Source organism: Fragaria vesca, linkage group LG7 (assembly GCF_000184155.1).
Source record: "Fragaria vesca subsp. vesca linkage group LG7, FraVesHawaii_1.0, whole genome shotgun sequence".
Taxonomy (NCBI): domain Eukaryota; kingdom Viridiplantae; phylum Streptophyta; class Magnoliopsida; order Rosales; family Rosaceae; genus Fragaria; species Fragaria vesca.
The window spans coordinates 2,223,147-2,237,193 of NC_020497.1; the positions used below are offsets into that span (position 1 = coordinate 2,223,147).

The 14,047-nt window shown below is 35.4% G+C and overlaps 4 protein-coding genes across 4 annotated transcripts in view; all 4 read left to right on the forward strand.

Moving 5' to 3' along the window:
* Positions 1-1,407: 1,407 nt before the first annotated feature.
* Positions 1,408-2,169, forward strand: LOC101297195 (14-3-3-like protein D-like). The gene has a single exon (XM_004308196.1). The coding sequence runs from the start codon at positions 1,408-1,410 to the stop codon at positions 2,167-2,169; it is 762 nt and encodes a 253-aa protein (XP_004308244.1).
* Positions 2,170-5,991: 3,822 nt separating this feature from the next.
* On the forward strand, positions 5,992-8,385 carry LOC101307428 (uncharacterized protein At4g26485-like). Its single transcript, XM_004306525.1, has 4 exons — positions 5,992-6,404; positions 6,615-6,825; positions 7,226-7,591; positions 8,139-8,385. The coding sequence occupies exons 1-4, from the start codon at positions 6,251-6,253 to the stop codon at positions 8,155-8,157; spliced, it is 750 nt and encodes a 249-aa protein (XP_004306573.1). The 5' UTR covers positions 5,992-6,250; the 3' UTR covers positions 8,158-8,385.
* Positions 8,386-9,841: 1,456 nt separating this feature from the next.
* On the forward strand, positions 9,842-11,042 carry LOC101297489 (uncharacterized protein At4g26485-like). The gene is made up of 3 exons (XM_004308197.1): positions 9,842-10,040; positions 10,130-10,331; positions 10,706-11,042. The coding sequence occupies exons 1-3, from the start codon at positions 9,842-9,844 to the stop codon at positions 11,040-11,042; spliced, it is 738 nt and encodes a 245-aa protein (XP_004308245.1).
* A 2,776-nt stretch (positions 11,043-13,818) lies between these two features.
* Positions 13,819-14,047, forward strand: part of LOC101297783 (uncharacterized protein At4g26485-like) — a 599-nt gene continuing 370 nt past the window's right edge. Inside the window, exon 1 of the mRNA XM_004308198.1 lies at positions 13,819-13,943. Within this exon, the coding sequence (XP_004308246.1) occupies positions 13,819-13,943 (125 nt within the window). The remainder of the gene's footprint in view (positions 13,944-14,047) is intronic.

The following is a 14,047-nucleotide window of genomic DNA, read 5'->3' on the forward strand; positions in this document are numbered from 1 at the left end:
CCCCGAGGAGAAGATCGAGAAGCGCCACTCACAAACAAAAAGGAAGGGATCTGCCCTTTCCCGTCAAATCACCACCATCTCATTTATCACCTTTCCATCTTCTTCTCCTTATCATTTAGCTTGGTTTTTTTTTTTTTGAGAATTTGAAGGACTCACTCAAGCTTCGAAGATTCATCGTCAAGAGCACCACATCTTCAATTGGGTAGTTGGGTGAAAAGGTTACTTATTAAGTTCATACTCATAGCTTGAAGTGACCAATCTAGCTATCCCTCTCTTCCTTATTGTTTATTTCATTACTTTATATGCTATTGATGATGTATATGAATATGAGTAGTGAGTAATTCGATTCTGGGAGTTAAAGTTGTGAATCCCTAAACTAGTTTTGTATAAATGTTGATGCTTTAATTGAAATAGATGTAATTTCCCTTGTGTATGCTTCAAATCCGAATGTGTTGGTCCTTAGAAACATGTTTCTAACTAGGCTTTGTCACCCGGCCCTTTGAGATTATGTTGTGGACAATTTGATGGATAGATTGATAAATTGACAACTTATTAATCTTGTGCATCTAGGATTTTAGGCATGGTAACCATTAGCTAGCTAGCTTAATATTGTAGCTAAGCTTGTTTGAGTCTCTATTATCTCGCATTCTAGGCCTCTACTTTGTATATTGCGGCCTTAACCAGTGTAATGCCCAGGTTATAGAGTCGATTGTGGCCCGGCATAATTGATACACCAAACAGATAATTAATCTAGTAGCCTTAACCGGTATTAGATACAAGACCTAATTATCATAATAGGATATGCATTTGTGAAATTAGGTATCGATGTTTGTAAAAAAGTTAGAGTAAATCACCCGACTCTCTCATTCTCCCCATAATTATCTAGTTCAATAGTTAGTAGTTTATTTTTCATTTTGTTTATCGTATCACATGGATTAATAGCTAACCCACAATCCTAGGCTAATCGGAACAAAAGTCACTAAGCAAACAAAGAAAATAAAAATAAAATAAAGGAAGATGCTAATCTACTAAATCTAGTCACCTCAGTTTCATTTGTGGATTTATCCCAAAATCCTAATTATCTCAATATCAATATTAGATTTATCAAAATATCATTTTTGGATTCAACTCACTAATCCACATGATATGTAACCCTTAACTATCTCAATATTCATTTTTGATTTATCCTAATAGATTTTCAGTATTCCTTTTATGAGTGGGACTGTGAAAAGAGAATCCATTTATGAGTGAGACTCGAAAATGTAGAAGTCCATTTGTGTCTCTAATTCCTACTACCCGCTTCGGTTCCTATTAATAGTACACAGTCTGTTCATTTTACGTACGACTTCAAATTCTTCAATACCCTAAAACCCTAAACTCTGGTTCTTCGTCTTTGAGATACCCGCGATGAGAATTTCTAAAGAACGTGAAGACTTGGTCTACACTGCGAGGCTGGCTAAGGAGGCAGAGCGTTACGATGAGGTGGTAGAAGCAATGAAGAAGGTTTTAAATCTTGACGTTGAAATTGAATTGAGCCCTGAAGAGAGAAACCTGCTCTGTGTTGGCTACAAGAACGTTGTCGATGCTCGGAGATTATCATGGAGGGCTTTATCATCAGAAGAGCTGAAGGAGGAGGCGCAAGGAAACAAGTTTTACGTGGAACAACTAAAGAAATATAGACAGAAAGTTGCATCAGAGATCTCAACAATTTGTGGAGATATCTTAACAATTGTTGATGGACTCATCCCTAGGGCTTTAGATGGTGAATCAAATGCGCATTATCATAAGATGAAAGGAGACTATTATAGGTATCTCGCAGAAATGAAGGTTGGTGATGAGAAACAGAAGGCTGCTGCAAAATCGAAGCAAGCATATGAGACGGCCACTACTGTTGCAAGAGCTGAGTTGCCTCCTACAAATCACATCCGTTTAGGTGTGGCTTTGAACTTCTCAACCTTTTATTGTCAGATCCTGAATATTCCGGTCACGGCCTTCTGGGTTGCAAAGATAGCTTTTGATGCAAAGATAGCTTTTGATGAGGGCGTTGCTGAGATTAATGGCAAATTGAGTAGTGAACAATACGTAAAATGCCTCTCGCTCTTGATGCAGATAAGAGACATCTACCACATGAAGATAACTTCCCCGCCTCTAGTAAAATGTACACCATAGCACTACTTAATTATATGTGTTTAGATTTAGACGCTTAATTTCCTCTTCCCCTAGCCTTCCCTCTTTCAGGTCATCTTCTAGGGATATTTTGACTGATTATTTGTGATTTTGAACAATTATTTTGCACTTTTAGGCTGTCAATTTGGAAATTATTTTCTATAGACTCCGGCCTCTTGTTTGGTTCGCGAAAAGAAAAGTAGTTTATTCAATAATTTTTTCCATGAGAAGGGAGTGTGTTCTACTATATTGGCCGGACCAGTCCTATATACTGGGTTTATGATCTTTTGAAATTATCCTCGCCCTGGCCTACTACCGGAACTGTGAGATATATGATTGATCAGGACAACATGATTATAGAGTTGAGGACCTTTACTTTCGAATCTCATTTGAGATTTTTTTTTTTTTTTTTTTTTTTTTTCTCTCTACAGATTCACTGTCTCCATTCATGTTTCTATTTGATGTGTTAATTGACTAGATTTGCGATCTCAGCTTCCTCCAGTTTGGCAGTTTGGGGAGCGACATACAGAAAAGCTAGCCTCCTTGTTTTGGACTGTGATTGATTGATATGATATCAGGCATGTAAAATTGAGTTCATATGTAGGAAACTAGGAATTTACAATGTTTACAGTACAAGTAACTAGTGTTGAATGCATTTACAACCGATCATTCAGGAAGATTGTGTCCTTGACTAAAAACAACACGAAGATTGTGTCCCAAATTTGGTGATGTGTCTTGCTTATTCTACGTGAGTAAGTATTTTACGGTTCCAAACAATCTTCACGTGACGTTGTCATGTGGTAGTCCAAGACAATAATATCGTTCCTTTGTAATGGGGACTTTAGTGAAAAAAGAAAAGAAAAAAAGATCGATATAAGTAAACCAGTAGGAACCATGTACATGTCACATAGACCAATAACATTAAACTGGACCATCATGTGTACCATGATCTAATTCGTTTTTTTTTTTTGGATTTTATTATACACCCAAATTTACATACCCATTTTAGATTAAACCCACCTTTAAGATTCTTTAAAATAGAGGGCCCTTCTATTAAGGGATCTCTTTTTTGAGATATATGAGAGATGGGGGATTACACTAACTTTTCGATTATATTTTTGAATTTCTACCTATCAGTTTGTTAGTCCATATATATAGATCAATTCTGTAAATTTTCAGCCAATTTAGTGATTGTTAAGATGTCGAACAAGATTAAATCAATGAATGAACCAAATCTACCAAATCTGAACCGTTCATGCTTATAATTATAAATCGTAGTTTTGAATGCCTTAACGATCACCAAATTTCCAAAAATTTGCATAAGTGATCTACTCATATAGAACTACATATTAAACGGTGGAGATGTAATTTTGTGATCGAAAAATTAAAGTAATCCCTCATCCCTCATATATCTCAAAAATATACCCAAACCTATTAATTATGTTGTCATGTAGGATAAATAATAAAACATTTTTCCTCTAAATATTACAGAATTTGCCACTGGAAGAACTTTTATAAACTTTGCTCTAATTAACTTTTTTTTGTTTTTTGTTTTTAAGGAGTTGAGTGAATGATTCTAGGACTTGGGTAAAATACATGACTTGTAGAAGTTTTGTTTTTCTTTCACTACCTTATCAAAAGGTATATTGTTTTAGATACCTCATAGCTATGTTATCTATTGATGTCATGTTCTAAAGATATATATTGTTTAAAAGAAGCAAATATACCTAAAAAGAAGACAAGATAATTTTAGAACACAATATACCTTATGATGAGGAACATTTAGAGAAATTTTAAATACACACCCCTAATCTCTTAATACACACCCTATTGTTTTATATTTCTATTGAGATTTTATAGGTAAGCTAAATGACCAAAACATACATCTATTATTAAAAAAAAAAATCATGCTAGAAGTATTATTTTCAACGTCTTCTACCCTAAAATAGTCGAAAGCACATCTTCTCCCCTAACCCCAATTCTTCTCCACAATTCATTTGGGTTTGTTTTTTTTTTTTTTTTTTTTGTATCCGTAATCATTCTTTAGTTTGATCTTACAGATCATATTATCAAGTACTACATCTTTATCAGCTATAGTTTGATCTTGCAGATCATATTGTCAAGTACTGCATCTTATCATGACATGTTTTATCGAATAACTAGCTATTTATGTTTAATAGCTACTGTACTTCTACACTTTGTACTAGCTTGTGAATTTTGAAAACTTGTATTGGTGATTTGGGAGTTGAGAATATAATAATAATCATTTGATTATAAATTGAACGATGTTAACCACAAATTTCTAGCAAAAATTAGACAAAATAATATGTAAAAAAGAGGTACCAAATAGTAAATATATATTAAATTATATTAAATAACGGAAGATTTCATAAATTCAGGGCATTTTAGGCAGTTTGGGATGTGTATTAAGTATAATACTGAAATGAAAAACTTGATAAGTGGTGTATTAAGTAAGGGGTGTGTATTAAGATATTAGGGGTGTGTATTTAAAATTTCTCAAACATTTAGGCCTTGGTTGTTTCGCGAAAAATAGCATCAGGAAAGGAAAGTTGTTCTTTTGCTGCATTTGGGGAAGCAGAAGGAAAGGAAACACTATCATGATTGAAAGGAAAATGTGGGGAAAATGTGGAGAAAATGTGGGGAAAATGATTCCTTCCAAAATCTAAATGAACCACTTTTATTCCTTATTTCCTTGCATTTATTACTCACAACCCAATATTTTATTATTATAATTATCAACTTTCCTGATGACTTTTCTTGTGTTACCAAACATTGAACGAAAAATTCTTATAAAATTTATCACCGTTCACATTCCCTTCCCATGAGAAAAATGAAGGAACTACTTTTCCTTCTATGAACCAAACGAGACCTTAGTGTAAGCATTTTCTTGACCATTTTCTATTTATTGATCTCATCTCCGGCTGTTCTTTCTTTTCTTCAAAACTTTTCTTCAATTATCGCTTAGAGATGCAAGAAATACCATTTTGGTTGCCCTCGTCTTTTCTTGCATATCTCAATATTCAGATCAAAATCTATATATGCATTATCAAAGCTTAGATTCATTGTATTAATTTATAGCTGTATGTTTACAATTAATGTAGATATTTAATTTCGAAAAACTTAGGAGCTACATTTGGGGAATGTCTTCTCATTGGATCGGAAGGGCAAAATCTTCTCAAAAAACCAAAAAGAAAATCATAAGGGCAAAAAAGAAAAGGAAAAAAAATGTGACAATCTATAAGGTAGGTTCAATAATGTGAATCGGGTGTAAATTAAAATGAAATATGGATATGAGTTTATCTTTAAAAAAAGCTTCATGTTTTTATCTAATTTTCTCTTCTTCTTCTTGTTTTTTTCCCTACTTGACCTTTTGTTGGCTTTGTAATAGCACGCCTCGTGGGCATCATCAAAATGTAATTCTCATTTATTCACTCTAGCACAACATGAGTTTCACACTCATAGGCGGAGCTAGAACTAGACCAAAAGGTGCCATGACACCCCATGGTTCCTTCAATTAGTTTTACCATCTAGTTTATTTATCAACTTTCGATAAAAAAGTTTCATACTAATTCTTTATATGGCCCATCTGAACATGCATTTCTAACTCCGTCATTGTTCACACTTTCACTCGTACCTCAATTTTGAGTCTTGGATCATTTGGGTCATCTTCGACGCAAGCAATCTAGTCGTGGTCGAGTTGCTAAACCTAGATATAAAATCCCTACACTGATCATATTCGAATCCCATCCACGTTGAATGTAGTTCACTCTTGAAAATCATTCTTCACTCTGTATTTCATTGTAGCGCTTTCAAAGTTACCCTACTTGAATCCTAAACTGCCATCATCTATGCACACACTGTCTCTGTCTCCGTTTGCTTACAAAGCACGCTCACTGAGTCTCGGGTTACTTTATCTATGGCACACCAGTGCACTACACTTGTATTGTAGAGAGTAAACGCTAGTGGCGTGGACTGTTCAATCAGTCTCGGTTCCCAATAAGAAAAGGAAGGACCTGAAATCTACTTCCAATTTTAAGACGGTCTCAAATCAAAGAGATTCCAAATGGAAGTCTTTGGGTATGAGAAGCGTATCAAGCACTATACCAGCTCTCAGAAAATACTATTGGTCGGAGAAGGAGACTTCTCCTTTGCCGTTTCCTTAGCCAGAGCTTTCGGCTCTTCCATCAACATGGTCGCCACTTCTCTAGACACCAGAGGTAAAAACCCTGTTCTGAAACTACCCAGTTTTGAATTTTAGTTCAAGAAACCAGTTTCATGCTTTATGTTCTCATTTGCTTCTGAAATTTATTGTTTGGTGATGACCCAAATGAGGATAGTTGCTAAATGGGACTAAGGATTTGGTCTTTTTCTTCAAAGATTCTGTCTTTTGGGTTTCTGATTGAAATTCTTTTGTATGATGAATGTAGAGGCATTAGTGGTGAAGTATTCAAGGGCTATGAGCAATGTGATGGAATTGAAGAAGAGGGGATGCGTAGTACTGCATGAAGTGGATGTGCATACAATGAGCAGACACCCTTTTCTGAGTGATATTCGGTTTGATCGAATAGTCTACAATTTTCCTCATGCCGGCTACTTGCATGGTCAAAAATCATCCGAGCATAACCAGTATCAAATTTGGTAAGTTTGGAGTTCAAACAAATCCCATGTATGCAGTTGTTTTAGGGGTTATGGTACATTGTATGTGTTAATTGAGCCTGAATTTGTTTTTGGAGAAAAGGGTTTAGTGATTTGGGTTTATATTAGATAGTGTTTCTAGTGGATCATGTATATTGTCTGTTGATCTAAAGCCAAGTATATTAGTTGGGGGGGGGGGGCCGGTGGTGGGAAGGGTGTATATGTTCAAATGAGGATCCTGGTAGATTTCAAGTGTTGATTGGTAGTTTAGCTTTTTTTTAGGGGAAATGTTTATATATTAGATTTGACAATCAAAGTGATACTTGGAGCTTGGCTATTGGATTGTACCTTAGAACAATGAAACAATGCAGTTGAACTGTTGAATATATTCATGAATTTACAGGTATCATCAGGATTTGGTGAGGGATTTCTTCAGAAATGCGTGTGAAATGCTTACTGAAATGGGAGAAATTCATGTCACACACAAGACAACATATCCTTTCAGTGAATGGGAAATAGTGAAGTTAGCAGGACAGGTTGGGTTGTATTTGCTACAGGAAGAGAAGTTCTCAAGATGGGATTATCCGGGCTATGAAAATAAGAGAGGAGCTGGGTTATGTGATCAAACTTTTCCTGTTGGAGAATGTAGCACCTTCAAGTTTTCCAAGCTGTTGTATCATTCTACACCTTACAGTTACCACCTTGACTTGATTCGGGCTTACGGTCAGGATTCTCGAATTAACGGTCCTCAGATACACCATGCACCACTGTAAGTTACAACCTTTGATTATTATGTTTTTTTGTCTAAGTTTTATATTGATTTTACACCAATGAATTTGCATATGAATTCTGTGAGCCTAATTTTTATCAGAACACAATTAATGGGCTAATTGACCAAGCAATTCCCTCCAAATAAAAGACTGAACTCTGTTTTCAAGTTTGCTTCCTCAATTTCTCCACTTTAATGAAGTATAGTTTTGTTTGCCACCACATATCATGATTTATCATCATACAACATATGTATGTATTGTATGTATGTATTGCTAATACATTATGCTTTGAGTGATTTTCGTTTTATAATAATACAGTTAAACCATTTCCATTGATATTGTAACAACGTATCATTATTGGGTTCAGCAAAATTGTCTCCGAGGGTTCACATGTTCAAGTAGTCAAACACTTGTAATTTCTCGTTTTTGTATTTTGAATCGTTAATTAGAAGGACATGAGAAATAACCGTGAATATGAACATTCATATCGATCTTGATCCTGAAATTGAACCAAGGAAATTTAACAAATTCTTTCTATTTTTGCAGGCCATTCTTTCATATGTAGTGATATCAATTGCTGGTGTAGTATGGAACAGTACCTCCTTTGACAAGAATTTAAGCTTGGTTTTGGTCTCATCATTAGATAATGAACTTGGCAGTATTTGTTAGATGAGCTCTCTATCGTGTTTATTGTAGAATGGAATCAGTCAAGTATTTGGAGCTCAATTTTGTGTCAAGTGTCGGATGAGGCACCTGTAAACTTAATACCTAAATGTTGAGTAGTCCATCATCAGCTTCACCATATTCTTAACCTCTGTTACTAATATTAACAGTATTGCAGTGCTTGCTATGGTTGCCAGCAACGCCGATTAATTTACTGCCTTTTCTATCACACATTAGTAAGGTTTGCTAATAACTCAATGTTACATCAAGGTTCGTTTCTAAGAACTAAGATCAGTGTCGCAAGAGCACCAGATAAAAATCATAAAACACATGGTTTTATTCTTCAAAATTTAGAGGGTTTGCACGCTTTCGTTAAATGCTTTAAGGGCACCAGACAAAACACTTCATTTGAATTATTCTTCGAAATTTAAACAAACTGTAACAATGCTGCTGAGAGCTCATGACAACTAATTCTTGAGTACCTCTACTACTTCGCAAATTTGAAGGTGTAAACGTCTCCAACATTAAAAGTTTCATCGCATTTTCCAGATCCTCCCTTGTTTACATAGCCTGGATACTTCCGGGGGAAGAACCTTTCTTCTTCAATCACATATAACCCAGCCTCCTTCGCTAAGTCCTCTATTTCCAGCTGCTATTTACATCAGTTGCAGGGGTAGAGATAGAATTAAGATTAGTCATTGTTGAATTTGAAGAGTACCACAAACTATATATATCACCTCTATTCACTTCCAAGTTTCAAGGTATATATATTAATATATATGCATGCATGTTGGTAATTGAAAGGTCTCCTAGTTAAACAAAATTTCCCGTTCTGTTTATTAATTATCACATCTCTCGATCTGTATTATTCATGATACATGAGCACTAAATATTGCTTAATTAGTTAATTCAACCCCAGTTATATGTACCAGAAAAAATTTGGAGGGAAAAAGCTCCAAGGGGTCTGAAGTGATCGAGACTACGAGATTAGCACCCGATATCGGGACGGAAGGTCATGATTTAGAGATAACCTGGGCTAATTCTTTCATGTTTGGACCAGAAAATGTCTTCTATGATTTTATTTTTGAGGAAATAACACAAAAGTACCATTTACATATATTTGCTACTCAATTCTTATAATTTTTCAACATGCATGAAATAATCTTTATTAGTCGAAATTGATGGGGAACTGAACTGCTGATCACCCTGTGTAACTATATGATTTAAAACATTGAAGGTATAATACATGCAGCAGTAAATCAATTAAGTAATATAAAGTGCTCATGAATGGCACAGATGCAGGAGTAAATCAATTAGTACATGGAACTTAGAAAGACTGTACGTGAAAGAAAACTAGGAGACCTTACGATTACCAACACGCATGCATGTAATGACGCCCTTCAAACTTAGACTCCTTTGGAAATTATGAACGAGTAGAGCTTGCTGTCCTTCTTTATATATCTGTGTTTTTCAAATCAAACGGCTTGGGGAGGCTAAAAGTTAATTCTTTTGATCCTTCAACTCTATATAAACCATTGTGGCAGTGTACTTTAAAAGAGAAATTGTACCACAGTTTTAGCTCAGATATGGAAGAGCAAGAGGCTATATATGATAGAGAGCCAGAGGTTATATTTGCAGATACTAAACATGAGAAAAGGATTATGCATTACAGAAGCAACCAGAAGATACTGTTAGTGGGTGAGGGCAACTTCTCTTTTGCTGCTTGTTTAGCCAAGAGATTTGGATCAGCAAAGAACATGGTTGCCACTTCTCTTGACTCCAAAGGTAATAAGAATGTGGTATAATGCTGCCTGCACACTATATTTTGAAATTTTGAGACTAAAATGCTTCCTATTGATACTAATTGCATGCAGAATCAGTAATTTGCAAATACTCAACTGCAGCATCAAGTAACTTGAAGGAATTAGAGGACTTGGGATGTGTACTCTTGCATGAGGTGGATGTGAACACCATGAGACAGCACCCTCTTCTAGTTAATCAACGATTTGATCGCGTCGTGTTTAATTTTCCTCATGCTGGTTTCATTTTCAGGGAACATGAGAAGAGCCAGATCAAGTAAGTCTAATTAAACAAAATTGATCAAGATATGAACTGTCTTAATCAAATTATCTCTTTGTTTTGGACTATACATTTTAGGATATATATGGCAGGGGATTGCAATGCTTGTGCAGCAAGCGGATGATTAGAAGCACATAAAAGAGCACCATATTGAAATTTTTAAGTACTCTGAACCATTTCGGGAAATTGCTACAGAAAGTGTTTTTGATATCCAAAACAGGCTCTTCAATAAGATTTCACCTTAACAATTGGCTAGCCTGAAAATAGCGACATAATTAAAATGTACTATCAACATGAATCTTCTCATCTTGTTTGTTCAAAGTTCAAACTGAAAAAGGGTTATAAGAATCAAAACATTGACATTTTATCAGGTTGCATCAGGATTTGGTGAGGGCATTCTTTGCCAGTGCATGTGATATGCTGAATGAAAGTGGGGAAGTTCATGTGACTCACAAGACTGCATATCCATTCAGTAAGTGGGAGATAGTGAAGTTAGCAAAAAAGGCCGAGTTATTTCTAATTGAGGAAGCATCATTTTCAAGATGGGATTACCCTGGTTATGTAAACATGAGAGGAAGTGGAATCAACTGCGACCAAACATTTCCTGTTGGGCAATGTAGCACCTACAAATTTGCCAAGATGCCGCTTCTTGAACATTATGATCTGCTAATGAGTAAATTGTCAATTGGATATGGCCCAAGGAACTGAGGCACTATACTTGGTAAAGGGGGCTTACAATATGCAACAGCAATATGAAGTGGATTTGAGGTCGCATTTTGATCATGTTGAAGAAATCTAGTTTTCCTTAATTTCTTGTATTAAACTTATCTGAACTAGATATGAAAAGAATTGCATTGAGACACAGAAAGACCTGAAAGGACCAAACATTGTTCAAATAGATCTTCAATGGAACAAGTTGAGGTGTAAGGCAATATATGAAAATGGTTATTGTTTGAAGTATCCTGCTATTCATAGTCCATACCGAAGTCATGGTCTTTCAATTAACATAATATGCCAAATATTCTTTGCTTAACGCATTAGTCATGTGTTTTTTCAACATTTTTTTGGGGTAAATAAACGAGTATATTAAACTAAAAAGGGGAGGGCAAGCCCAATACAATCGAAGTCAGAGGCAAAGAATCTACATAACACCATAAAGTAAGCTAACCAATTCAAGGAAAACAAAACAAAACCTAAAAATGAACAAAGTAGGAAAGGACTAAGAGGCATCTAAACTTTCCAGCAATATATCTATTAGTAATGAATAGGTTAAACTTGATGGAAATGAACCCGTGTTTTTTCAACATTAAGTCTCATTTACCAATTCAACATTAAGTCTCTTGTAATTTGCAATAGCAATGTGATTGGCTCTAGACGAATCATGGGGAGAGAGGAGGAGAAGTTTGGGCCGTGAGGCCCGAGTTTTTTACCACCATAAAAAATCTCACATTAAACATGTCCATTTACAAACATTATGTCACTTTTATCAATTCAAGGTAGCAACAAGTTGTATGTAGTCTTACTTTGGTATGAAGTTTACTCATACTTCGTTGAAATTGCAAAAAAAAAAAAAAAAAAAAAAAAAAAAATTTAAGCTTAGCAGAAACCCCTATGGACTTTTTTTTGCCACCATGACAACTTTAAGTTACAATACAAACTTTGCGGCTCCTGTAGCCTAGAATAATTAATCTTAGAAGCTGGAGCTATTATAGGAAAAGCCTAGGAGAGTCAGTTTCCAGAAGTAGAGTGTGACGATCTTATCGAGCTGGCATCCGATTCCATTCTATTTCAAATTAAATTGTGACATGTTTGCATAACCCTATAAATACCTAAGTTTAGTTATCTCATTTTTCGTTGAGTTTCTTATATCTGTTTCACAGAAAGAAAAGAAAGAGAGAGGAAAGAGAAATTTATGTGAACAAGGAGGTATCCGGAAAGTAAAAGCCTGGTTTTCAATTTATGTGAAAAAGGGTCATAAGAATCGAATCGTTGACATCTTTTCAGGTTGCATCAGCATTTGGTGAAGTGATTCTTTGCCGGTGCATGTAAAATGCTGAAAGTAAATGGAGAAGTTCATCTGACTCACAAACCTCATATCCATTCAATGAGTGGGAGATAGTGAAGTTAGCAAGAGAAGCTGGGTTATATCTGGTTGAGAAAGCATCGTTTTCTACAAGGGATTATCCAGGTTATGTAAACAAGAGACGAAATGCAACAAAACATTTCCTGTTGGACAATGTAGCACCTACAAATTTTCCCCCGTTTCAGGAATTTTTCGTTCACCACATTATATGATTATTAATAGAAAATGATTGAACTTGGGCATTGTTTGGTTTGCGGAAAGGAAAAGAACTATTTTTTATTACAATATTTGGTAACACAAGGAGAAGAAAAGTGGTTCATTCGAAAATTCTTTTTCATTGGATTTTTGAAGGAACCACTTTCCATGATATTTTTTCTTCAATCAGGAAAGCGTTTCCTCTTTTTTTTCTTCACTCAAACTCAAGAAAGAACAACTTTCTTTTCATTATGCTTACTTTCCGCGAAGTAAACGAGGTCTTGTATGCAATAGCAAAGTAAATGGGTTTGTTGTCGCATGTAGATCATGTTGAAGATTTCTGTTTTTTTTCCTCAACATTTCTGAATTTGATTGGAAGAATAAGGTTGAGGTACATAAAAAATTGAAAGGACCAAACATTGTTCGAATGGATAAAGGACCAAGTTGAGGTGTAAGGCAATATATGAAAGTGGTTACTGTTTTAAGGAACCTGTCCTTTGGTAGTCTGTACTGAAGTCTTGGTCTTTCACTTAACCAATAAATGATGCCAAATATTCTTTGCTTAGTGTGTGTGTGGTACGACTGTCGGTGCTTTGTGTTGCTTTAGTTCATTTATGTCAATATCTGGAGGTCCATGTCTTCAACAAAATCAAGTGACATTCACTTGGTATGTTACTAAAGCATAACTGAAGCGTCATCATGGTTCTTATTCAAACATCAAATGTTAGAAGGATACATTTATAATAGAAATAGAGAAATGCACACAGATTTTGTCCTCAAGAGTAGGAAAGTTAAAGAACTCTGAAAAAACTACTAGAAGAAACTCGGTTCGATCGATGGGGGAGGCTATTGCAGACACTAAACAAGAGAAACGGGTGGTGCATTACAGCAGCAAACAGAAGATACTGTTACTGGGTGAGGGTAATTTCTCTTTTGCTTTTTGTTTGGCTAAAGGATTTGGCTCTGCTAAGAACATGGTTGCCACTTCCCTTGACTCCAGAGTTAATATTAGTATTGATAGGGTAGAAATTGTCTGTATCAATTGTAATACAGAAAAATATATCTCAGTCTCTGAGACTAAAATGCTTCGGATTGATGCTAATTGCAGAGTCAGTATTGGCCAAGTATTCAAATGCAGCACCAAGAAACTTAACAGAATTGGAGGACATGTGATGTGTTATACTGCATGAGGTGGATGTACACACAATGAGGCAGCACCCTCTCCTACTCGATCAACGGTTTGATCGTATAGTCTTTAACTTTCCTCATGCTGGTTTCATTTTCCCTCATGCTGGTTTCATTTTTATGGAAACCCAGAAGAGCCAGATCAAGTAAGCCTGAAAAATATTTACATGGTCATGTATGTTTCTTGTTCAATATACGGTATATACCTAGTGTTTTATCTTGGGACACTGTCAATTTGGATCATGNTTCA